We start from the raw sequence: 26,089 nt of genomic DNA on the forward strand, positions 1-26,089 counted from the left end.
ATGTCCCTGAGTTCCATCCCCAGACCCCCCCAAAAAAACACCTATAAAACCTATTGTGATCATTTATATTTCTTCTTCTGAGATTTCTGTCATTCACCTATCTGATGATGGCAAAGATTCAGATTTAGTTTTCCTTTCATGTATTCTTATTATTAGCTAGAGAGAAGCATATGCAATAACTGTACATTAAAATAGGATGAATAGGTACATCAAATCGGTTGAATTAACACCCGCTTAATGTTTCAAGGAAGAACCCTAAGAAAACATAAAGCGATAATTACTTTATAATTTTTGTTTTTACTAGATATTTTAAACCCAAATGTCTGTGGTTTGTGAAGTAGGGTACCATTTGCCCTCTTCTCTGCAGAACACACTCGTGTTAAATATGGTTCCCAGATCTGGTGGTTGTCCCATCACATGGGTACAAATGTGCCATGGAACCCATAAGGCATTTGCACAGGTACCTCTGCTCTACCCAATTCTTCAAAGTTCCTGGCATCCAAGATAAGGAGAAAATTGCTTTCATTCTAGAAAAGAAAAAACAATACTGAACATTCCCTTTTTTCATCAAAAATTAGTCATCTCCTCCACTAGACTAAAAGTGTCCTAAAAGAAAGATTGCATCTTGATTTAATCATTTTCTTATCTGTGTCCAGCACCTAGTGCAGTGCCTCGCCTATCCAGTCATTAAATGTTTGCTGAGTTGCTGAACTGGACTGAAAGGAAATTATGGCTGAAGAAGTTAAGCTGTTTAAACCAATCACCTTCACAGGATTTCTTTGAGTCTAATTATATTTTTACTTGCCCCTCTCCAATGTCCTAAGAGACACAGAAATTCTTTTTTCCAAATTAGAAATGCTTTCATTTTGCATTACTTTGGAGATGTTCAAAGGGCAATATTGCAAGGCAGACTAAAGTTGCCCTGATATAATTACAGGCATGTCAAGTACAGAACATGATAACAAAGCCCATGGCACATATCACTAATTGATCACAGTATTTTTTCCACCAAATCATTAAAAGACCTCTGAATTCTACATTCTAGACAGCCATTAATAATTGATCAAAACTAGTACTCAAAGTGAGCCTGTTTTCCACAAAATTGCCCCAGACAAGAAGTCAACTAGTAACATTGAGATACTATGCTAGGGCCTAAGATATTTGAGGTCAGCTAATTAAAATTAGCAACACAAATGATGGTATGAGCATTAGACCAGAAGCCAGAAGATTTAAATACTGGCTTTCCCACTAGGAGATCTGAGACAAGTCTCCTCCTTCTACTCCCTTAAGTCACAAATTCCACGTGTGAAAAAATAGTATCACATGAAGTTGTTTTGATGACTAAGTGCTTTATAAATAATAAATTTTTGCAAATGTAAATTATTATGATAATTATACAAACAGAATTTTAAAACAATAATAAAAGTGTGAGATGTGATAAAAGAATCTGTAAATATAAGACAGAAAAGAAAAGGGAGAAGGTGCCATATAGAAATCAAAATAAACTATGGACTACATCACTAAATATCACTCTCAATTGGCTTAGTGCTACTTTTTTTCAGGATAGTGACAGGAAAATACCTTTACCTGGTTGGTGGTGATCACGACAGAAATAATGGCTCCATCATCTTCCTCAATGGCTCCTGGTCCTGGAACAAATATAGGTTCTGAAGGATAAAAGCCGTCTTCTCTCCAAACCTGCCAAGTCCAAAAAAAGAGTACTTGATAAAGGCCAGTTTGATTGGGAAGATTTCTATAGCCTTTGTCATGTCCAGTATTACCATAGGATATTGCAATCGATAGGTAGGTAGGTAGGTAGGTAGGTAGGTAGATAGATAGGTAGATAGATAGATAGATAGATAGATAGATAGATAGATAGATAGATAGATAGATATCAGGCTGAGTTGAATATAGCAGAAGGGGTGTTTGGGCAAACCCAGATTCCATCACCACCAAACATAATTTTTGTGATTATAATTTTCCATCAAACTGAATATAGGTATCCCAACAACTTTTACCATATATTTTTTCCTAAAATGACATAAAATTTAGAATTATTTTTCTAGGCTCGGGGTTCCTTTACATTCCCTAGAGTAATCATATCCCTAACTTTGGTAATGCCATGGTTCTCAAACTTAAGGAAAAAAAATGGTTGAGCTGCTTAAATATTAAAGAATTTCAAGAGCTACCGTAAACAAAACAAACTAATTCAAAGTTCAGAATAGCGTTTGAAAAGTTGAGAAAATAAATTTTCATTACCTTTAGTGTCTTATTCACCACATCCACCTTGATCAGAGAATCACCCACCAAATGCCGAAAACCACAGCCATAGAAGAAATTATACTTCTTGCCACTGAATTGACCATAGTTGATCTGAGGAAATTCAATGCCACCTTCCTCCTCTAGGTCCTCATGATGGAGATTTTCATGACAGCACCAGATCTACAAGAGGTCCCAAAAGAATCTGAAGTGGTTTCTTAATTCTCACTTATTTTCTTCAGTATAGGTCAGTGAGGGGACTAATACTCTGTACATTGTGGCAGAGCTTGAAAACTAAGGTTCTATATAAGTTTTATATTGCTCTTCTTTCCACCATGAATATGAGGATATAGGATATTGTCAGGTTTTGTGAATAAGATGTTAAATGGCATAAGAGATGGCAGTGACTCTTTATTCTACTAAAGTTGACACTGATAGCTGCACATTCATATGTCTGTGGTAAGTGCAAATTATATAGAAGGTAGGGATAGTCAATGTCAATCTCAAAAGCGTAGACATTCTATAACCATTAGAAATTGCATAAATCGGTTGCAAAACACAAAAAGCATAGTCAACTCAACAATCAATCCTAACAGTTTCTGTGATTATTGTACAAGCAAGATTCCATGACCTTACCATGATTAGCTAAATGTTATGAAATCTATTGGCCACCAAACTTTGTGGGAAATACCCAAAGAATAAATAACACCACTGAGGTTCAAAGTCTTAGTCTAATGTCCATTCATAGCATACCTTTCCATCACCCTGTTTCACAGCACTGGCTGAAGAATAGGACAATGGACTGAGGTTTTCTCCCTCAGGGGCATTCACACTGACATCTAAGGGCAAAACAAACCTTCGAGGGAAAGATCTGGCTACTGAATTATAGACCTGTTTAGGACAGAGAAATAAACAGATGAAAAAAATGTCATTCACAGGATAAAAGCACACTTCAATCATTTGGATCCAATCACATTATTGCAATTCCTAAGTAATTTTTTTCTGGGGGTTAAACCCAGGGGCTCTAAGCTAGACTCCCAATCCTGTTTCATTTTTTATTTAAAACAGAGTCTCACTAAGTTACTGAGACTGGTCACAAACCTGTGATTCTCCTGTCTCAGCCTTCCTAATACTGGGATTACAAACATAGGCCACCACACCTGACATTCTTAATTATGCAAATGACACTTTCAATTCATTCATTCAACAAATATTTTATATAACCACAGTATAACATCATAACTGAGAAATTTACTTTGATACAATCCACAAGCCTTTTTCAGATTTTACCAGTTTAACATGTATTCGTGCATATTCACACACATGCATGTGTGTGTGAGTATGTGTGTGTGTGTTCTACGCTATTTTATCATGTCTAAATTCATGTGACAATTACTGTATGGACCTTTCATGATACCTTTTTTTTTTTTCAATAGTGGCTATGGAACCCAGGGGCATTCTACCTCTGAGCAACACCCCCAGCCCTATTTTTTATTCTTTATTTTGAAACAGGGTCTTACTGAGTTGCAAAGGGCCTCACTACTTGGCTGAGGCTGTCCCAGAACCAGGATCCTCCCGTTTCAGCCTCCCAAATGCTGGTATTACAAGTGCGTGCTACCACGCCCGGATTCATGCTATCTTTTTATAAAGTTATAGCCAAACCAATTTCCCCATCCTTCTACCTTAATGGAAGAGATTTTGATCGTTTTTAGGGAATGGAGGGACAAAAGTCAGAGTTTAAGGTCTGCCTAGAGGAGGAATCCTTGATAAACTTCTAGTCTTTTGGATGAGCATCTCCAAGGTCTAAACTCTAGAAATAAGAATAAATGAGAAATGATCTAGCTATTTCAGAGATCCAATCCCACTTCAAATTATTCAGGCAAAAAGCTGGGTGTAGTGACACATGCTTGTAATCCCAGCATTTGGGAAGCTGAGACAGGAGGATCGCGGTTTGCAGACAGCCTCCGCTACTTAGTGAGGCCCTTTGCAACTCAGTGAGACCTTGTGTCAAAATAAGAATAAGAAAATAGGTCTGGGGGTGTAGCTTGGAGGTATAATGTCCCTGGTTTCCATTCCCAGTACCACAAAAAAAAAGAAAAAGAAAAAGAAAAATTTATTCAGGCAAATTAAAATCTTCTCTAAAGGAAGACAGCATCGTGCTAGGTCTCAAAAAATTTCTACAATTTCTCAAACACAATATTATGCATATGACAAAATAACCAGTCCATTAAAGACTAGGTAACATGATATGCAGTGGATGATAGAAATAGTGCTGTCCCTCTCAGGAAATTTTAATATGTTTAGTGCTTAAATGTGATAAGGAACTAATCAGAATTCTCTCACAGCACATATCCTGGCTGTCTTTACCATGCTTTTGAATTTATTAGGCATTAAACTACTTAAAATTATTTTTAATAGTAAATAAATGACAATCTGTTTTTTCAATATTTTCAAATTACCTTCTCACCTCATTTGCACAAGGGGTAAGAGAAACACGCCATCCCAAAGCCACATCCAGACCTTGGCTAGTTAAAATTATTTTGGCAAATCAGAGATACTTACCTGATCAAGCCCTTCCCCTGCTTTCCTGAGATTCTGTAGCTGGTAAACATCTAGGCTTCTGCCATCATCCTGACAGCACAGATCAATTACAACACAGCCTTGGTCCTCAAAGGCATTGATTTGATGAAAAGTAATAAAAGGTTTGCTGTAGTACATTCCTGGAAGAAGCTGCAGGAGAAAATACAATGTTTTGGGTGTCGTTTGGTTTGGTTTGGTTTGTTTGGTGGTCCTGGGGACTAAACGCAGGGTAGCTCTACATCTGAGCCACACTCCCAGCCCTATTTTATTTTTCATTTTGAAATGAGATCTTGCTAAGTTACCCAGGCCTGAAATCTGCAATACTCCTGTCTTAGCCTCCCAATTACTGAGATTACAAGCATTTGCCTGCCCACCTAGCTGACTTTTTTTTTTGGTGGTAGTGCTGGGTTTCAAACTCAGGGCCTTGCATTACTACAGAGGTGTTTTACCATGGAGCTATACCCTCAACCAAACACCTTCTTTTAAAAACCATTTTCCTTTCTTTCCTTTAGGGTACAGATTCTTCCTTACATGGCACACCCAATAGACATAAAAGTAGTAGTCTAAAATATATAAGAGCTGGGCATGGTGGCGCACGCTTGTAATCCCAGCATTTGGGAGGCTGAGACTGTAGGATAGCGGTTCGCAGACAGCCTCATCTACTAAGTGAGGCCCTCCGCAACTCAGTGAGACCCTGTTTCAAATTTAATTTAAAGAATAAAAAATTGGACAGGGGGTATAGCTCGGAGGTCAAATGCCTCTGGGTTCCATCCTCAGACCTGCAAAATAAAATAAAATATAGAAGAAATTTTTCATCATTTTATTTCATACTAATCAATAGACTGAGGCTATTTCATACAGACCAATCACCTACTACAACTAACTAAAATCTTCATAAAACATAGCCCAAAGTTTTTGTTGCGGTTATTGTTGTTTTGTTTGTTTTTACTTTTTAGTACTAAATATTGAACCCAGGGATGCTCTACTATAGAGCTACATCCCAAACTCTTTTTATGTGTTATTTTGAGATAGTCTGAATGAATTGCCCAGGCTGACCTTAAACATAAATCTTGTCTCAGCCTTCCAAGTACCTGGGGTTATAGATGTGCACCACTGCAGACCAATACTTTTTTTTTTTTTTTTTTTTGTACTGGGGATTGAACTCAGGAGCATTCTACCTCTGAGCTACACCTCCAACTCTATTTTTTAATTTTTTATTTTTGAAACAGGGTCTCACTAAGTTGCAGATGGACTCACTAAAAAGTTGAGACTGTCCATGAACCTGTGATCTTCCTGTCTCAGCTTCCCAAGTACTGGGATTACAATCATGTACCACCATATCTGGTTCAAGGAACAATGTGTTAACGAATAAATAAGTCCTAGACTCTAACTACATGTTTAAATAGAAAATATAGCTACTTAGTAAACCTAATTTATGATTAAATGACTAATTCTTTGAAAAATGCACTCATTATTAAAATTTTTTAATAAAATCCTGGTAGAGTAAATTTAGGGTACTATCTAGTTAGAGACGTAAAATGAAGAGAAATTTAATAGCACTATTATTAATCAGGCATACAAAAAGAAATTCAACCAACATAGTTGGACTCTGATGGGATTGTCATTAACATAAAAAAAATCACAAACAACTAATTAAAATATCATTCCAGCTGGGTGTGGTGGCACACATTTGTAATCCTGTAATTGGGAGGCTGAAACAGGAGAATCGCAGGTTCACAGCCAATCTTAGCTACTTGGTGAGACCCTCTACAACTTCGTGCGACCCCATTTCAAAATTAAGAATAAAAAATAGGGCTGGGGTACAGCCTGAAGGTAGAATTCCTCTGCCTCTGAGTTCAACCCCCAGTTCTGGAAATAAATGAATAAATAAAATAAAATACCATTCCGAAAGTTACAGAAGATTTATGTATGAACAATAGCAATTTCTTTTGCAACTATTATGATATGGAAAAAACATAAAAGAGAATTTTCTACATGTCATTTTAGTTGAATCAAATAATTAAAGGAATAAAAACATTTCCTGTAATTTTCTAGTATAAAATCTACTATAATAATAACTAGCCCAACCAATAAAAGAGTTTCTTAAAAATAATGCCCAGTGAAGATGAAAATCAACCATATGGTAATTCACATTTGGATCCAGCCAATTTCATGATACATATGCTCAAAATACTCTACCTGCCCAGTGTGTTTATCCACTACATGAAACCGTGTATTGTACTGGGGCTCCCAGCTTATTCCATCTGAAAAGGCTTTTCCTCTAATTTTAGAAGTGACGATTTTCCACAACTTCATCTTTAGAGGCTGTTCAATGAAGATTATATAGTTTCTTGTCATTCCTAAAAGATTTCAGCAAACAACAAAACGTTATTTAGCACACTAGAGTGGTCTGAAATGTGCCAGTTATGGCACCTGTCCAAATGCCAGGATCTATTACTGCTGACCTACACAAATGTCAGCCAGAAATACTTCTTCACTGTTTCCCAGCTTTGCTATACATATTTCCTGTTCCCACATAAAAAGAGAACTGCTTAGAATAGCTTGGGTTGAATGTCCTCAGCTTGCTTTTTATCTTTTTTTTTAATCATTTTGGTTCAGGAACACAATAAAAAATATAATATTAAAGTATCATCTATGATCTGTACATTTATTCCCTAGCCCTTTTCCTATTTATACTTGGGGTAAGAAGCTAGGAATGCTTTGGCTATAACAATTTAGGACACAGAAAATAGATATTCTGAGTAAAAGCTAGAACAATCTGTAAAGAATATAAATTTCAAATATATATAAAAAGACTAGACCTTTTCATGTATGATTATTTGTGGGCTTTAAAGTTGTCCAAAATTCTGAGTTGATCACTTAAATTTTTTTAGGAATTGCTTGTACTAAAGGAACTGTACCTCTTCACACAGTCAAATGGCTAGTGTAAAGAATACATGACAAGCTGGGCGTGGTAGCACACGCTTGTAATCCCAGCATTTGGGAGGCTGAGACCGGAGGATGGCAGTTCGCGGACAGCCTCAGCTACTTAGTGAGGCACTCCGTAACTTAGTGAGACCCTGTTTCAAAATAAAGAATAAAAAATAGGTCAGGGGTTGTTGCTCGGAGATAAATGTCCCTGGGTTCCATCCCCAGACCCGCAAAAAAAATAAAATAAAATAATAAAAAAGAGTTCATGACTAAACAGCATAAACTCAACTAATATTAAAATGCAACCCTGGCCAGGCATGGTGGCGAACACTTGTAATCCCCGCGCTTGGGAGGCGGAGACAGGAGGATTGTGCTGGTTTGGAGCCAGCCTCGCTGGCTTAAGAGACCCTGTTTCCAAATAAAAATATAAAATAGGTCTGGGAGTGTAGCCCAGAGGTAGAATGGCTTCCAAGAACCCCAGTACCACCAAAATAAATAAATAAATAAAAATAAAATAAATAACTAAAATGCAACCCTGGTCTCATTATCACCATACTCTGGCAAACAATTAACAGAGCACTTGCCAAAACTAATCCCTCTGATACAGCAATAGTAACGTAGGACCCAGCACAATTTGCCTGATCTCTGGACTCACCAAAGCTATGGTAATAAGAAGGTTTCATTGTCTCTGAAGAAGCAATAGAACATATCACCTGGGCTCCATGGATTGTCTCTCTAAAGTCTGCCTTCTCTGGAGGGACCCGAATAATATTATAGCAGGAACCTGGAAAACAGATAATGTTGTCTTTCCTTTAAAGGTTTAAGAATAAAGGTAACCCTTGCCCTTGCCAAGGACTTGGCATTTAGCAGGCACACTACATAGCTATTAATGGGTTAGCTAACAATATGTTTGTTAAACCACTCAATACATAAATATTTAGGTGATACTGGATTATCTTCATGGTATCAGAATTGCTGGTGTGAGTCATGACAAACTTTATAATCTTCAATCTTTTTTTGGACAAGATCCATGTAGTTCTTGATTCGTTTATTCTACAATTACTTCTTAAGGGCACTGTCCAGACATTGTCATAAGTGTCATAAGCATTGTATTCTAGTTACTTGTATATGGCAGTATACAAAATGGACAAAAATTTATCATTTTATAAACCTCAAGCCAGGCATGTTGGCATCCCAGTACTTGAGAGGTTGAAATTGTAGAATCTCAGGTTCGAGGACAATCTCAGCAACTTAGCAAAACTCAGAAACCTAAAGAGATTTTGTTTAAAAAAAAAAAAAAGAAGAAGAAGAAGAAGCTGGGTGTGGTGGTGCACGCTTGTAATTTCAGCATTCGGGAGACTGAAATCGGAGGATGTTGGTTCGTGGACAGCCTCAGCTACTTAGTGAGGTCCTCCGCAACTTAGTGAGACCCTGTTCCAAAATAAAGAATAAAAAAATAGGGCAGGGAGTGTAGCTCAGAGGTCAAATGCCCCCGGGTTCCATCCCCAGACCCTCACAAAAAGCCAATAAAATTAAATAAAATTAAATTAAAATTAAAATTAAAAAAGAATCAAATAGGGCTGGAGATATAACTCAGAGGTAGAATGCCCCTGGGTTCAGTCTCTAGAACCACAGTAAGTAAATAAATAAATAAATCTCAAATTCTAATAAATCATATAAGTAAAAATGCAGTGCATCAAATAGTGATAAGTATAATTAAAAATAAACAAGGAAATGAGGATATGTAGAGACTGTGTAAGAGATGTCAGTTTAAATATGGTGGTATAAGGCCAGGCATGGTGGCACACGCTTGTAATCCCAGAGCTTGGGAGGCTGAGAAAGGAGGCTCGCACAGGTTCGAAGCCAGACTCAGCTACTTAGTGAGGCTCTCAGCAACTTAGTGAGATGCTGTTTCCAAATAAAGTATAAAACAGGTCTAGGAGTATAGCCCAGAGGTAGAAAAGCCCCTGGGTTCCACCCCCAGTAAAACAAAAATAAAAAATAAATAAATATGGTGGTCTAGGAAGTTTTTGGTAAGTAGGTGACATTTATTTAAAGTCCTGAAAGAGGTGAAAAAGACAGCCTTGAGGATCTCTGAGAGAAATGCATTCCAGGCAGAAGGAAGAACAAATGCAAAGGTTTCACCCAAGAGCAAGTTAAAATGTCCAAATAACAGCAAGGAACCCGGTGTCATCCTATCAGAAAGGAAGAGAGACTAGGAGCTGAGGACAAGGGGCGGGTGTGGGTTTTGTGTGTGTGTGTGTGTGTGTGTGTGTGTGTGTGTGTGTGTGTGTGTCTGGGGATGGAACCGAGAGGCATTTGACCTCCGACCTACACCCCCTGCCCAATTATTCTTTATTTTGAAACAGGGTCTCACTAAGTTGTGGAGGGCCTCACTAAATAGCTGAGGCTGTCCTCGAACCGAGATCCTTTAGTCTCAGCCTCCCAAATGCTGGGATTATAGGCGTGCACCACCATGCCAGCTGCAGGTGTGGTTTTAAAGGGCAACTCTGAATGCTATGCAGAGAATACAGTAAAGTGGGCCATGTGAAGTACCAACAAGGAAACTAATTAAAAGGCTATTGTGATCATTTAAATTAGAGAGGGTGGAGCCAGGTCTGGTGGCTTTTAATCCCAGTACCTGGGAGGCTCAGACAGGAGGATCCAGGTTTCTGGCCAACCTCAGCTACTTAGTAAGGCACTCCACAACTTAGTGAGATGGTTTCAAAACAAAGAATAAAAAATTGGGCTGGGGGTATAGCTCAGAGGTAGAATGCCTCTGGGTTCAATCCCCAGCACCACAAAAGAATATTAATTAGAGAAGATTGTGGCTTGAACAACAGAGGTAATACAGAGGAAGTTGCTAGATTTCAAAGACATTTTAAAGGCATTACTGAAATTGCTTTTTTTCCCCTCAGTACTGGGGATGGAACCCAGCGGCATTCTACCTCCAGGCTACACCCCCTGCCCTATTTTTTATTCTTTATTTTGAAACAGGGTCTCACTAAGTTGCAAAGGGCCTCACTAAGTAGGTGAGGCTGTCTGTGAACCGCGATCCTCTTGTCTCAGCCTCCCAAATGCTGGGATTACAAGCGTGCACCATCACATCGGTTTTGAAATTACTTTTTGATCAATTAAATGAAAATATAAGAGAGAAGTGTGAATGATAATTCTAGAGTTGATGAATGAAGTTGCCATTAACCTAGATAGAGAAGAATCATCTTAAAAAGGAAATATTCTGGGGCAGGAGTGGGGGTAGATCAGGAGTTTGGTTTTAGACAAATGAATTTTGTAATGCCTGTTAGCCATCAGGTAAAACAAAACAAGACACCAATGAGTACGAAACTGGATATGAGTTACTGGGGTGGCCCAGGTTGGACATATAGACATGTTTTGAAAACCCATCACATATTTATAAATCATTTGTACAATTATACAAGAAATAACAGACAAGTGCTGTGGTTTCCCAGCGCATGGTCTCCAACTGATTAGTATGTATATCTTAAGTAGGTATTAAAAACTACATGGAGCAATTACTATTGAGCAGATTTTTTAATTTTAAAAAGGCTTTTTAAAAATATTTGGAAAAGCCAAAACAAGTAAAAGCTTTTTAGATCCTAAAGGCAGAAATTGATAGCAAGCATTTTATTTTATAACAGTGAGACTCACTAAATTTCCCCCAAATGTATCCTAGGTAGTTGAGCTCCCCTCAGCTCCATGTACATTGAGTTCCAGTTCAAAAAATTCTCACTGAACCAAATAACCAAGTGAGAAAAAAGAAATAGTTTCAGTGTTATTTGCAATTACAAAATAAAGTACTTCCTATCTCTGCAAATGGATTAAATGACGGTTACTCAATTCACTGAATTTAAACACATTAGTCACTGAACTGTTTTAACTTCAAGCCTTTAAGGTATTAGGCAAGGCAGGCACTCAGGAAACACCCAGCAGAGGAATGCCCGGAAAGATATGAGCTGCCTGGCACTGTGAATCTCATCTAGTAGACTCTCCAGGAATTTGTATAAATAGCAAATTAAGATAAAGTAATAGATATAGCCCGTTATGATTTGGTGGCCACTTCGGCAATTAAGGGACACCCAGTGGAGCAATGGAGAGAGGGTCTTAGAGTTCAAGAAATAGATATTGAAAAGTCTCTTCAATGCTTGTAAGCCAAAATCACAATGGGACATCAAAATGTGAGTTATGCTGAAAAGGACAGAAAATCGGCTCCTAAGCATAGGTGCAAAAGGACCACAGAACAAATATTTAATCAATCTTGTATTTTAAACTCTAAAATGCCATCTTGACACCGGGCGTGGTGGCGCACGCTTGTAATCCCCACGCTTGGGAGGCTGAGACAGGAGGATCACGCAGGTTCGAAGCCAGCCTCAACTACTTAGTGAGGCTCTCAGCAACTTAAGTGAGACCCTGTTTTCAAATAAAATAAAAAATGGGTCTGGGAGTATAGCCCAGAGGTAGAAAGCCTCTGGGTTCCACCTCCAGTACTACAAAAATAAAATAAAATAAAATAAAATAAAATAAAATAAAATAAAATAAAATGCCATCTTGGAGATTTCCTTCTGAACCTTTCAAATGAAGTTTTGTGTGTTTACATCTTTTTTTTTTTTTCTCGGTACTAGGGGTGGAACCCAGGGGCATTCTACATCCGAGCTACACCCCCATCCCCATATTTTATTCTTTACTTTGAAACAGGGTCCCACTACACTGCAGAGAGCTTCACTTAGTAGCTGAGGCTGCCCAGGAACTGTGATCATCCTGTATCAGCCTTCCTAATGGTGGTATTACAAGCATGCACCACCCCGCACGGCTGTGTGTTTACATCTTAACTGACATCTGAACCTTGGGAGACTTAACTCCCAATTATTTCCAAAAAGACCTCCATTCCTACCTTACCTTGTGGTCCATAGGAGTTCCCCATATTATACGCTGTTCCATCTGAGTCATAATGAGGATGTGCAGTTGCTCCATTCACAGCAGTAAATTTGCTCCAATCTACCTACAAATTTAAGATCATTAGAGATTTTTATTTTGTGGTAAGAAGGATTGAACCCAGAGGCACTCTACCACTGAGCTACATACAGCCCATTTTATTTTTTAATTTTATTTTTTAATTTTTTAATTTTGGTCTCATGACATTGTGAGGATAGCCTTGAACCTGCAATCTCCCTGGTCTCAGACTACTAATTACTGGCATTTTATGCATGTATTTTTAAATATTGCTTGTGCAGACTTTTACTGACATACATAAATAGCAAGGAAATGTAAAATATTTAAAATAAAATATTAATTAGTATAGCTAATTAATAACCAATTTTTAGCTCTGAGAAATCAAAATTATTTTGTCCACTAAAGAAAAAGAAATTGAGACTAAAGAGCCAAAGTATCACCAATGATAATAGCAAACCCTGCATAGATTTGAGATCACAAGAAAATTTGAAAAAAGTATAAAAATTAAAACTCTGGTCTGAAATTTTATTTTTAATTACTTAGTTAAGGTAATATTGAAATGGGGTTTCTTGAGAAGAAACACAGCGTTTCCTTAAGATGAAACGGAGTTTCTTGAGAAGAAACTCGGCGTTTCCTTACCGGATTCTTGTCTGTGGTGAGCAAAAAATGACACCCGCAGACCTCAGGAAGTGAAGTAAAAGGTTTACTGGAAGCAACAGGGAATAGGAAAAAGTGGCCAAACACCCCTAAGGGCTGTCAGGGCTCTGATGTCCAGCAGCTGCCTTCAGGACAATACTTGAGGGTATCCCAAGCCAAATGCCTTCAGTTGCAAGCTGCTTTCTCCCAATCTGCCAGAAAAGAAGTGCAGGTCACCCTTAGGGGCCCTGGTCAGCCTTGATGTCCAGCAGAGGCCTTCAGGTCACTACCCGAGTGTGGCCTGGGCCAAGTGCCTTCAATTGCACCCCACATTCTCTCAAAGCTAACGCGACCTGCGAGAGAGAGAAAAGCTCCCCAACGGGGAGGGGTTCCCAGAGTGGGTAACCATCCTGGTGACTGGTCTAGGGATTTATATATCTAGGCACATCCTCTGTTGGTTGGAGTCTGGGAGGCAGTTCTTAAAATTTGCATAGAGTATTTGCATGTCCTTGAGGGGTCTCCTTTCAGTAGAGGTGTTAGACTTGCTCCAGGGATATCTCCTGGGTTTGTTGATTAGTAAACAGATGGTTTTGTGAAGCTTTGGTCATTCTTATCTCTGAACCTTGGAAGGGCTGGTCTCTTTTTAGGAGCCTTGGAAGTTAATTAGTAATCACTGCCCCTCAGTAAATTAAATTTTTCTACTGAGGCCTCTTCCCTATCTGCCTACTTCCTTTCTGCCTCCTCAATATGAACCTAGACCACCTTCAGTCCAACACTAATGTTGCCAGGAAGAACATGAGTCTACCAAAGTAGATCAGTATTCATTTCTTCTTTATCCTCGCCTTCATATACCAAGACTAAGGAAGAGTTTAGGATTATCTTTAAGGAAAACCAATCCCATAATCCATTCTAATCAGGCCAGAGGAAGAATGTGATCAGAATCAAGGGATAACTTTGTTTTTGTGTGGTAAAGTCTCCAATTTCTTCTTCACATACTACTACTCTAAAAAGTATTTTGAATAAAGAAACTTTAGGGTCTATTTTATGTTGTTTACCGTCTACATTACCTTGTCTGTTTTTTCCAGAGTTTCAATGTCCACTTTATTCATAAAATTTGTCTCCGTGCTAATGTAGTAATCGCCCTTGTATTGCACATAGTTGACATTGGTGTTGTCAGTCATGGCTGGAACCAACCATCAGCATTATTTTAGCACCAGAGCTTACTGAGGTCAACCCTAAATCCACTCTAAACACAGTCTCACAGTGGGAAAACAGTTTCAATGTTCTTTCATACAAAACAAAATATTTTTTTTCCTTTTCTTGTGGTACTGGGGGTAGAACCCAGGGGTTTTTCTACCTGTGGGCTATACTCCCAGACTTATTTTATACTTTATTTGGAAACATGGTCTCACTGAGTTGCAAAGAGCCTCCTCACTCAGTATCTGAGGCTGGCTTCGAATCTGCACGATCCTCCTGCCTCAGCCTCCCAAGTGCTGGGATTACAAGCGTGCACTACCACACCCGGCTCAAAACAAAATATATTTTTAATATTTATATTTGTATAAATTGCCATATGTCATAACAATCTAATTAATGAAAATGGGCACTTGCAAATTTGGGGCACATGAAAGGATGCTTACCAGGAAGCTTGAACTTTGACATGAAACGTTCAAAAATATTCTTGCATGGATCAGGAAGAGCCAGTGTACCAAATTCTGAGATCACAATTCGATTTTGAGCACTGTTGGCCTTATAAGTATCGCTCTGTAGAAACTTGCTCCTGTATGTCACTGCACCCTTCTCCATCCTGAATTGGTGAAGCAAAGCCATTCCATCAAACCAGTGACTGTACCTGCAAACAGGATAAAATAATAGAAAAGCATGGGGTCAAAATGAGAGATAGAATGATACATCTGCATTTCAAATATAGAACTAAGAAAATGGCATAGGCTCCCAGCACTACCTGATTAATCAGAGAGCTCAGCATTCAAGAAAGATCCAACAGGAAAGAGCAACCTACATTCTCTTCACCCATATCCCTATTAAAAAGCTCACATTCCAGAGGGCTAAAGGAAACCCCTGCAGTGGTGAATCCTAAAATAATTCTGATTTTTACCCTATAGCTAAGAGAATAGCATGAGAAGATACAAAATGCTTCACACTTTTTTTTATCCAGGACTGTGGATGGAACCCAGGGGCATTCAACCTCCCAGCTACACCCCCTGCCCTATTTTTTTATGCTTTATTTTATTTTTTATTTTTATTTTTTGTGGTACTGGGGTTCCTGGAAGCCCTTCTACCTCTGGGCTACACTCCCAGATCTATTTTTCATATTTTTTATTTGTAAACAGGGTCTCTTAAGCCAGCATGGCTGGCGTCAAACCTACGCAATCCTCCAGTCTCCACCTCCCAAGCACAGGGATTACAAGCGTACCCCACCATGCCCAGCGCTTTATTCTTTATTTTAAAGCAGGGTCTCAGGGATGCAAGGCTGGTTCAAAATACAAAAATCAATCCATGTAATTCATCATATAAACAGAATTAAAGACAAAAATTACATGATCATTTTAATAGACGCTGAAAAAGCATTTGATAAAATCCAGTGATAAAAACACTGCAGAGAATTGGAATAGAAGGAACATATCTCAACATCATAAAGGCAATCTACAATAAGCCCACTGCCAACATCATATTAAATGGGGAAAAACTTCAAGAATTCCCCCTAAAAACAGAAACAAGACTACGATGTCCATTATCACCACTTCTCTTCAATATAGTACTGGAGACTCTAGCCAGAGCAATAAGGCAAGTAAAGGAAATCAAAGGAGTACAAATAGGAAAAGAAGAACTCAAACTTTCATTATTTGCAGATGACATGATACTATATTTAGAAAACCCAAAAACTCAACCAAAAGGCTTATATAACTGATCAACAAATTCAGCAAAGTGTCTGGATACAAAATCAATCTTAAAAATCAGAAGCTTTTCTATACAACAACCATAAATCCACTGAAAAAGAAATTCAGAAAACACTTCCACTCAGGATCTCCCACCAAAAATAAAATAAAATACTTAGGAATAAACTTAACCAAGGAGGTAAAAGATCTCTACAAAGAAAATTATAAAACATTGAAAAAAGAAATCAAAGAAGATCTTAGAAGATGGAAAGATCTTCCATGTTCATGGATTAGCAGAATAAATATTAAAATGGCCATCCTTCCAAAAGTGATCTACAGATTCAGTGCAATGTTCATTAAACTACCAAGATCATTCCTCACAGACATAGAAAAATCAGTCCTTAAATTTATTTGGAATAACAAAAAGCCCAGAATAGCCAAGGTAGTTCTCAGCAACAAAAACCATGCAGGAGGAATCACAATACCTGACTTTAAACTATACTGCAAAGCCATTGTAATAAAAACAACATGGTACTGGCACAAAAACAGATACATAGAACAATGGAGCAGAATAGTAGACTCAGAAACAAGTTCACACACTTTCACCAAATTGATTTTTGACAAAGGGGCCAAAAACATACACTGGAAAAAAAGATAGCCTGTTCAACAAATGGTGTTGGCAAAACTGGTTAACCATATGCAGAAAATTGAAAATTAATCCCACTTTCTCACCCTGCTCAAGAGTCAATTCAAGATGGATCAAAGACTTGGAAATCAAACCAGACACCTTGAAGCTCCTTGAAGAGGGCATAGGTCCAACACTGCAACACACAGGCACAGATAAACATTTCCTCAACAAGACCCCAAAGGCACAACAAATTAAAAGGCGAATCAATACATGGGATTGCATGAAATTGAAGAGCTTTTGTTCAGCAAAGGAAACTGTCAAGAACCTCAACCGAGAGCCAACAGAATGGAAGAAGATTTTTCCCAACTACACTTCTGATAGAAAACTAATAGCTAGAATATACAGAGAACTCAAGAAACTCTACACTAAAAAACCAAATCATCCAATCAAAAAATAGGCAAGTGAACTAAATAGACACTTCACAAAAGAAGAAATTCAAATGGCCAATAAATGCATAAAAAAATGCTCAACATCACTGGCAATCAGAGAGATGCAAATCAAAACTACCCTGAGATTTCACCTAACTCCAACTAGAATGGCCATCATTCAAAACACAAACAACAACAAATGCTGGCGAGTATGTGGAGAAGTGGGAATTCTAAAACATTGTTGGTGGGATTGCAAATTGGTGCAACCACTTTGGAAAACACTATGGAGAATCCTCAAAAGAATGGGAACAAACCTACCATTTGATCCAGCAATATCACTTCTGGGTATCTACCCAAAAGAAAGTAAGCCAAACTAATGCATGTTTATCTATGTTCATAGCTGCACAATTCACCATAGCCAAACAATGGAACCAGCCAAGATGTCCATCAACAGATGAATGGATTACAAAACTGTGGGATATGTACACAATGGAATTTTACTCAGCCATTAAAAAAACCCTCAATTACATCATTTTAGAGAAAGAGATGGAAATGGAGGACATTATGCTAAGCAAGATTAGTCAGTCACAAAAAATAAGAAATCGGATGCTTTCCCTAATATGTGAAAGCTAAGGAGAAATGGGCCATAGGAGGAACTCTAGATGAAAAAGGAAATCCTGTAGAGGAGCAAACAAGACAACCTAAATGAGGGGATGGGAGGAGGGAAGAAGGAAATTCTCTAAAACACACAGTGTATTTAAACATATCGAAGTCAACCACTAAGCCAAGCAAAGAAAGGAGGGATGGAGAGGGAATGGAGTGGGAATTGGATAGGGGCTAAACGTGTGATGTGTACATATATGTCCACACAAGGTTTTCCTCCAATATGGCATATGAATATAATGCACCAATAAAAAACTTTTAAAAATAAATAAAACAGTGTCTCACTAAGTTGCAGAGGACCTCACTAAGCTGAGGCTGTCCTCGAACTGCGATCCTCCAGTCCCAGCCTCCCAAATGCTGGGATTACAAGTGTGCGCCACTATGCACAGAAGACACTTTCAAATTAGAACAAGTTCCTAAGCTCTTATAAAATTCTTATAAAAAGCTCTTATAAAATTAAAAAGTTACTTCCGTAACTTTTTAATAACAAAGTGGTTTCAATATTTTTTACTATTTTGATCTAAATAATTTTAAAACCTTAAACACAGTACTCTTGAGAGTAAAACCACATACTCAGCTTCTTACTCAAGATTCTTCTCTCTTTTTTTGGGTGGGAGGTGACAGTAATCACAACCTTACTTGTTTATTCACTGACCTGTCAACAAAAACCTCTACATTATTTGTTTGTTTGTTTGTATGGTACTGGGAATGAATCCCAGGGGCATTTTACCTTCGAGCTACATCCCCAGCCCTATTTTTTTATTCTTTATTTTGAAACAGGGTCTCACTGAGTTCCAAAGGGCTTCACTAATTAGCTAAGGCTGTCCACGAACTGCGATCCTCCTATCTCAGCCTCCCAAATGCTGGGATGACAAGTGTGTGCCACCACAAATGGTTTCTAAGTATTTTTTTAACATATTCTCCTGTTTAAAAAAATCTCTTCCATATTTGTGCTCATAGAACTCAGTTAATACATGTCAAATTGCTAGTTTTTATCATTACAAAATGTCAAATTGCTAGATTCTATCTCACAAGAGTTTCTCATCCCACGCATTCATTTATTCAAACCAACATTTCTTGAGTCCCTCAATCTGCCAGGCATTGTGCCCAAGCCTGTGCTTACAGATACTTAAATAGTGAGGCTACAAAGTGATTACTTCTACACTGGAAAAACCCTGAAAAATGCCACCAAGGCAGAGGAGCAGCCAGATGGGAGGATGGGGGACTGGAGAAGGTCAAGAGCGGAAGGGACATTTTCTGGCTCTTTAAGGGTGTTTGCCAGGGGAAGGGAACACAGCAGAGGTGCCAGGAGGAAGGGCTGTGAAGGCAGCAGGGATCTCAGAGGAACAGAGGAACGGCCATTTAATGAGCTAGCCGGGACACAGCTGCCAATGGCAGGTGATGTGGATGGGGAACCGGGTCAGCATGGGACCTGCCAGTGCTGAGACGTAAGGCTTGAAGGCCTTCAACAGGAAAACATGGGCTTCAACAGGAGGGAAGCTGTTGAGCCTGCATCTTAGAAAGGGGGCTCTGGACGCAGAATAGAATGTGAAAACAATGAGATAATTCAGAGGTAATTCAGGTGGGGGAAGAAAAGCACAAGTCCCAGAAGCAAATCAAAGGCGTGAGAGGAGGCAGGCAGTCCAGAAAGTCCTGCCCGAATGACAGCTGGAGGCGATGCTTTCAGTGAGATCAGGAGGATGTGGAGAGAAAGTACTTAGACAACAAATAGCTCAGGCCTGAGCAAGTCTAAATTATGTGTAGGATATTGAGGTAGAGATGGTCCACAGCCGACTGGCAAAATACAGGCCCAGAGTGGGAATGGAGGTTGGGGGGGAGGGGGATAACTATTTGAAAATATCTATGGATAACCTTGCAAGTGAGATAAAAGCTATGCAAATGAAATGATAATGGCCACTTATGAGTCATCTGCTACAGGCCAGGTATGGTGCTAAGCACTTAGCCACAGCTTCTCATAGATGTGTGTGTACATGCACATGTAATAATTGTACATAGATCCCCTCACGCTGATCCTGTGAGGAGCTCTTATTCCCATTTTACAGTTGTGGAGACCAAGTTTCAGAGCAACATCCCTGTTGTCACAGGGCTGGTAAGCAGCAGAACAAATATTTGAACAGTGTTGACTGTAAACCCTAGGTTCTACAAGTAAATTAAATTATAAGTCATTTGACAGGAAAGGAAGTGGACAGAGATGGTGATACAGCAAGGCTTCTGAGGAGGAAAAGGCCACTTCGTCAGATGAGGAGTAGGGACCTATATGAGGAAATGCTGAGGTGGGGAGAGGAGCGTTGAAGGGTCCTGTCCCCTGCCCCTCTAGTCTTTCATTCACATGAAGAAGGCCAGTTGATCTGCTGAGAGAAGGGAAGAATGAGAATTAACTGAGGCTAGAGCAGGCCTAGTGGGGAGCTGAAAAGAACAGTAACTGCCGAGATCCTGGTAGTACCCAGCACTCTGCTCAGCTAGAAATGATGAGGCCATGACTTCCTCAGTCAGCAGTGTCCTGCGATCTGCTCCCAACGGCTCAGCAGGCCCAGGTCACCAGCAAAGAAACCAAGAATGGGTTCATCCAGAACTGGAAATGGCCAGAGAGGCCGCCATCAGCAAAGCAAAGGAAATGAAGATGATGGGGAAAGTGTATTTGAAGTGAATGGACATGCAGTCTGGGCCAGGAAGAAAAAATTTCAAGAAATCAGATAAGCTGAAACGATGAAGAACAGTAAAGAGAAGATGAGTTGTTAGAAAAAGAAAAATAAGTTTAGCCAGGCATGGTGGCGCATGCTTGTAATCCCTGCGCTTGGGAGGCAGAGACAGGAGGATCGCGCTGGTTCGAAGCCAGCTGCGCACGCTGGCTTAAGAGACCCTGTTTCCAAATTTTAACAAGTATATAAAAATAGGTCTGGGAGTATAACCCGGAGGTAGAAGGGTTTCCAGGAACCCCTGTACCACCAAAAAGAAAGAAAGAAAGAAAGAAAAAAAGAAAGAAAGAAAGAAGAAAGGAAGGAAAGAAAGAAGGAAGGAAGGGAGAAAGAAACAAAGAAAGAAAGAAACAAAGAAAGAAGGAAAGAAGAAAGAAAGAAAGAAAGAAAGAAAGAAAGAAAGAAAGAAAGAAAGAAAGAAAGAAAGAAGTTTAATGAGCACACAGGAGTATGAAAATTGAGGTTTTGAGAGCTGAGTAATTTTCAGATTTCAGGGGTGGAGCAGCACCCTGAAGTAAGTTCCAGGTGTGGCCTGGGTATGTAGCCTTGTCGAAATGGCACGGAGGGGAGAGTCACTGCAGTGGGATAGCCTGGAGCTAAGAGGCTAACTGCCATCATAGATCTGTTGTCCTCCAGGGGGATCGGGAGACACCAAGGTGCTGAGGCTATTTAGCATTCTCCCCAGTTTCATGTAACTTAAAAAATCGATGAGCATGGCTCCAAAATGATTAAAGAAAAAAAAACCTACTTGACGAAAGACCTTTGGTGTGTCACTACCACATCTCACACTCATAAGGACCTGTTATATGACGTCTAACTGAAGAATCAGCTGCATCATGGATGGAGCGAGGCAGTTCTTACTGGCAAGTGGAGGGTTACGTTGTCCTTCTCTAAGTTTCAGCTCCTCCCTACTTGTCTGCCCTGGTGAGTCAACCTCAAAAATGAGTGCAAAATGTGGTCTAAAGATTTCTGTACTTCTCATTCACACCACTCACTTTCCCACAAATATGTTTATCTTAGAAGAGGCCAGTGGTACAAGCCCAGGCCAAGTGGCTCACAGCTTCTTCCGCAGCAGATGAGATAAGATACTATCAGCTTCTTTCTCTAAGGGCTGGACTAGTACTTTTCTCCTCCTCCCCCTCTCGCTTTGCCTCCTCCTCCTCAGCTCATACTCAGCACACAGAGGGGAAAATATGGCAAAATAAAATTATAACTTGTGTGAAAGACAGACATGTAAAAATAGAGATAAGTGGAACATCTCTGGCATCTCGCTCACCCTCTTTTATTTACTCCACCTCCAAACCATGCCCTAGCCCTCTGTCTTCCTCTCCACCCACACTCCACTCATGCTCTAGCATCTAAAGTGACTCCTTTAAGGGCTTCTTGCAGTAGCCAGGGAGTAGGGGACACGGTATTTCATGCAAATGTTTTTTAGAGATAATAAGCTGTTTTGTTGAGCAAATTAAAATATCTAGAACTTCCAGTACTAGGGAGACTGAGACAAAGGGATCACAGGTATAAGGGCAGCCTCTGCAACTTAGCAAGACCATGTTTCAAAACAAGAAAGGGTCATGGATGTGTCTCAGAGGTAGAATGCCCCTAGATTCCATCCCCAGTACCCACCCCAACAAAAAAGCTTATGATAATGTGAAGTTTTTGTTCTTATGGTACTGGGGATTGAACCCAGGTCCTTATGCATGCTAGGCAAATGCTCTACTAGATAACTACATCTCAGCCCTTTTTACTTTAAGTTGTTTTATTGTATTGTATTGTATTTGTGTGTGTGTGTGTTTGGGAGGGGGGAAGTATACTGAGGATTGAACCAAGGGGCGTTCTACCACTGAGCTACACACCCAATCCTTTTTTAATTTTTTTTTAAACAGGGTCTCACTGAGCCGGACATGGTGGCGCATGCTTGTAATCCCCGCGCTTGGGAGGCTGAGACAGAGGATCGCACAGGTTCAAAGACAGCCTCAGCTACTTAGTGAGGCTCCCAGCAACTTAGTGAGACCCTGTTTCCAAATAAAATATAAAATGGGTCTGGGAGTATAGCCCGGAGGTAGAAAGCCTCTGGGTTCTACCCCCAGTACCACAAAAAAAAATAAATAAAAATAAAAAAATAAACAGGGTCTCACATTGAACCTACAATCTTCCTGCCTCAGCCCCCAAGCACTGGGATTAATGGTGTGGACCACTAACTACACCAGGCTTATATTTTATTTTGAGACAAGATCTCACCAGGTTGTCTAGGCTGGCCTTGAACCTGCCATCCTCCTGCCTCAGCCTTGCAAGTAGCTGGGATTGCAGATGTGTGCAACTGCACTTGGCTGATAGTGTAAAGTGTTTTTACAGCAGAAAAACAAAAATCTACATGTGACTGCATTTTTTTAAAAACAAATCAATGGAATAAGGTGGAAGAATGACACAAAATATACCAAAATGGGAATAGAGGATGTGTCAAATGGTATATGCTTGCCCCTCTCTATTTTCTGTACTGTAAAAGTTTTATACAAGTAAAATAATTATAATAAAAAATGTTTCTGATGTTTAAATGTTAAAAACAAGCAGATTCCTTCTTGGTCATAGGCACTGCTTCACATATCACTACTAGACAAAGAAATCATATCCTAAAGAGTTATTGGTTTTTTATTTATTTAAACCTATTTATTGAGTTCTATTTAAGTGTAATTTCTGTTCTATATATTAAGGATACCAGGTAAAATAGAAAAAGTTCCTGTTTTCATGGAACTCATATTCTAGTCAGGGAACACAGCTAATGTGCAAATAAACAAAAATATTAAACAAGGAGAGTACTGTGCAGAGAATTAAATTGGCAATATAGTATTTGTTTGTTTGTTTGTTTGTTTGTTTGTTTGTGGTATTGGGGATTGGACCCAGGAGTATTCTACCTCTGAGCTACATCCCCAGCCAAATTTTATATTCTTTTTGAAACAGGGTCTTGCTAAGTTGCTAAATCTAGACAAGAATCTGTGATCCTCCTATCTCAGCCTCCCAAGTACTAAGATTACAGGCATGCCCTACCACACCCAGCTACTAGTGTTTTTAGATTGAGAGATTGGGAAAGGTCGAAAAGATCACAGATTTGACTTGCTATCTGAATGGCAAAAGAGTTAAAGTTGAGATACTGTGCAAAAATAAAAATAAATGTGCTAGCCAGGTGTGGTGGCCCAAGCTTATAATCCCAGCATTTGGGAGGTGGAGACTAGAGGATCGCAGTTCACGGACAGCCTCAGCTACTTAGCAAGGCCCTTCGTAACTCAGTGAGACCCTGTTAAAAAATAAAAGGACTTGCCGGGCGTGGTGGCGCACGCTTGTAATCCCAGCATTAGGGAGGCTGAGACCTGGAGGATCACGGTTCGCGGACAGCCTCAGCTACTTAGTGAGGCCCTCTGCAACTCAGTGAGACCCGGTTTCAAAATAAAGAATAAAAAATAAGGCAGGGGGTGTAGCTCGGAGGTCAAATGCCCCTGGGTTCCATCCCCAGACCCGCAAAAAAAAAAAAAAAAAAAAGACTACAAAAATAGGGCTGGGGGTGTGGCTTTGAAGTACAATGCCCCTGGGTTCCATCCCCAGTACCACAAAAATAAATAAATAAATAAATGTGCCAGATATAAGGAACTAACTAAAGAGGCCATTGGGTCTGGGGAGTACAGCATGAGAACAAGAATGGCAGGAGGCAAAATCATTGTGTTCCTTAAGGAACCTGTAGTGAAACAGCTCGGCAGTCACAAAGAGAGCTCCTGCCACTACCCTTTATTTGACATAACCTCACACAGGTATTTGTTTTTTCTGCAGAGCAGAAAAAACAAGACTTAAAAAAATAAGCAAGTCCTCTTTTTTCCTCTGCTAGGCTATATTTTCTGTATTCATAATCAACAGGATCATATGGCAGTGTTGACCACAGAGAAAAAACAGATATTAAAGTAAATTTCATAGTATCAGCAGCCCTTGACAAGAAATTCAAATTGTTCTCCAAAGTCTAGGCTTACTTATCCTTCCCAAACTCGAATTTCCCAGGACCAACTCGAAGTAGATAGCCATTGAGCCACTTTGGAATCTGCCCTCGGACTCGAGCAGAGATGACCCGAGGAGTCTCCTCCACGGTGCTCAGCAGTGGTGCGATACATGGTAGATGTCGCCGCCCCAGCATGGCTTCTTCCTGATGAGGATTTCCCATATACTTCTTCAGAACTGGGAAGAAGAAGCCAAAAGCATGAAAAACTTTGCCCGATCTTCTATAGACATGCTATTTCCCTACCAGCCATAATCTCATGGTCTGGCAGTTTGAGGGAAATGTGAACCCAGCACCAAATATAATCTCCAAATCCCTTTCTTTCTTTCCTTTTTCTCAGGCTACCAACCCCTTGGTTCTCCACTTTTAAACCACAACAATCCTTCTTGTATTTCTTACAGTATTAATCTGCCTAAGAATTAACTCAGGACTTTAATTAGTAGTATTTTCTTTTATTTCTGTGTGTGTGTGTGTGTGTGTGTGTGTGTGTTTTACTAGGGTTTTTTTTTTTTTACTAGGGATTTAAACCAGGGACATTCTGCTTCTGAGCTATACCCCACCCTATTTTATTATTTTTTTCTATTTTGAAACAGGGTCTCACTAAGTTGTGGAGGGACTCACAAAGTTGCTGAAGCTGTCAATCCTCCTGTCTCAGATTCCTAAATACTAGGGTTATAGGTATGGGCCACCACACCCAGCTAGTATTTTCATTTTTCATAGTTGAACAGTGCTTGTCTTTTTACAGGAATAACTCTATATGCTACCCTTGATGTGCTAATAGCAACTTCATTGTTACAATAAAAAAAAGATCACCAGTAGATACTCTCATAATTACACTGACCCTTACTTTAGTTACATTAGAAGGTGACCAACCCCAAAGATTTTATAGTTATTTCTGTGAATTTGAAAGGATGTTAAATTTAGTATTTTTATTTTTGGCATATACATGAAAACACATGGCATTTTCTAAAAGAATGGTATCATAAATTATCAGTGATGCCTATTATGAAATTACCGTTAAGTCCCAAAACCACAAGAAGTAAAACTCATATAATCAGAAGCTGAATACTGGCCCTATTTTTTCCTATTTACTGAGTATTTACAAAGCAATAATGCTTAATGCAGAAGGGTGGGCAAATATGTAATTAACTAAGCACTACAAAATACAATCCTTTATTTCATGTAAATTTAACATGATACAGCAGTCTAGACTAGAAAAATGAACTAACACATATACATGGATACTATTCCCCTGAAGAAATGAGATTTATTCTTTTAGCAAATTATTTTACAATATTGAATTTACAATCTATTTCTTTCACATCATTTTTTAAAATGTACTGAATTTA

General features: G+C 39.2%; 1 protein-coding gene across 1 annotated transcript; it reads right to left on the reverse strand.

Annotated features, from left to right (window-relative positions):
• Positions 1–413: 413 nt before the first annotated feature.
• Positions 414–24,878, reverse strand: BCO2 (beta-carotene oxygenase 2; the record flags this gene model as incomplete). The annotated part of the gene is made up of 11 exons (XM_080719958.1): positions 414–527; positions 1,588–1,698; positions 2,260–2,442; positions 3,013–3,150; positions 4,822–4,989; positions 7,039–7,199; positions 8,426–8,554; positions 12,685–12,787; positions 14,442–14,557; positions 15,015–15,226; positions 24,718–24,878. The coding sequence occupies 11 exons, from the start codon at positions 24,876–24,878 to the stop codon at positions 414–416; spliced, it is 1,596 nt and encodes a 531-aa protein (XP_080576084.1).
• Positions 24,879–26,089: the final 1,211 nt, after the last annotated feature.

This window comes from Muscardinus avellanarius (genome assembly GCF_963383645.1).
Source record: "Muscardinus avellanarius genome assembly, chromosome: 1".
In the NCBI taxonomy this organism is placed as follows: domain Eukaryota; kingdom Metazoa; phylum Chordata; class Mammalia; order Rodentia; family Gliridae; genus Muscardinus; species Muscardinus avellanarius.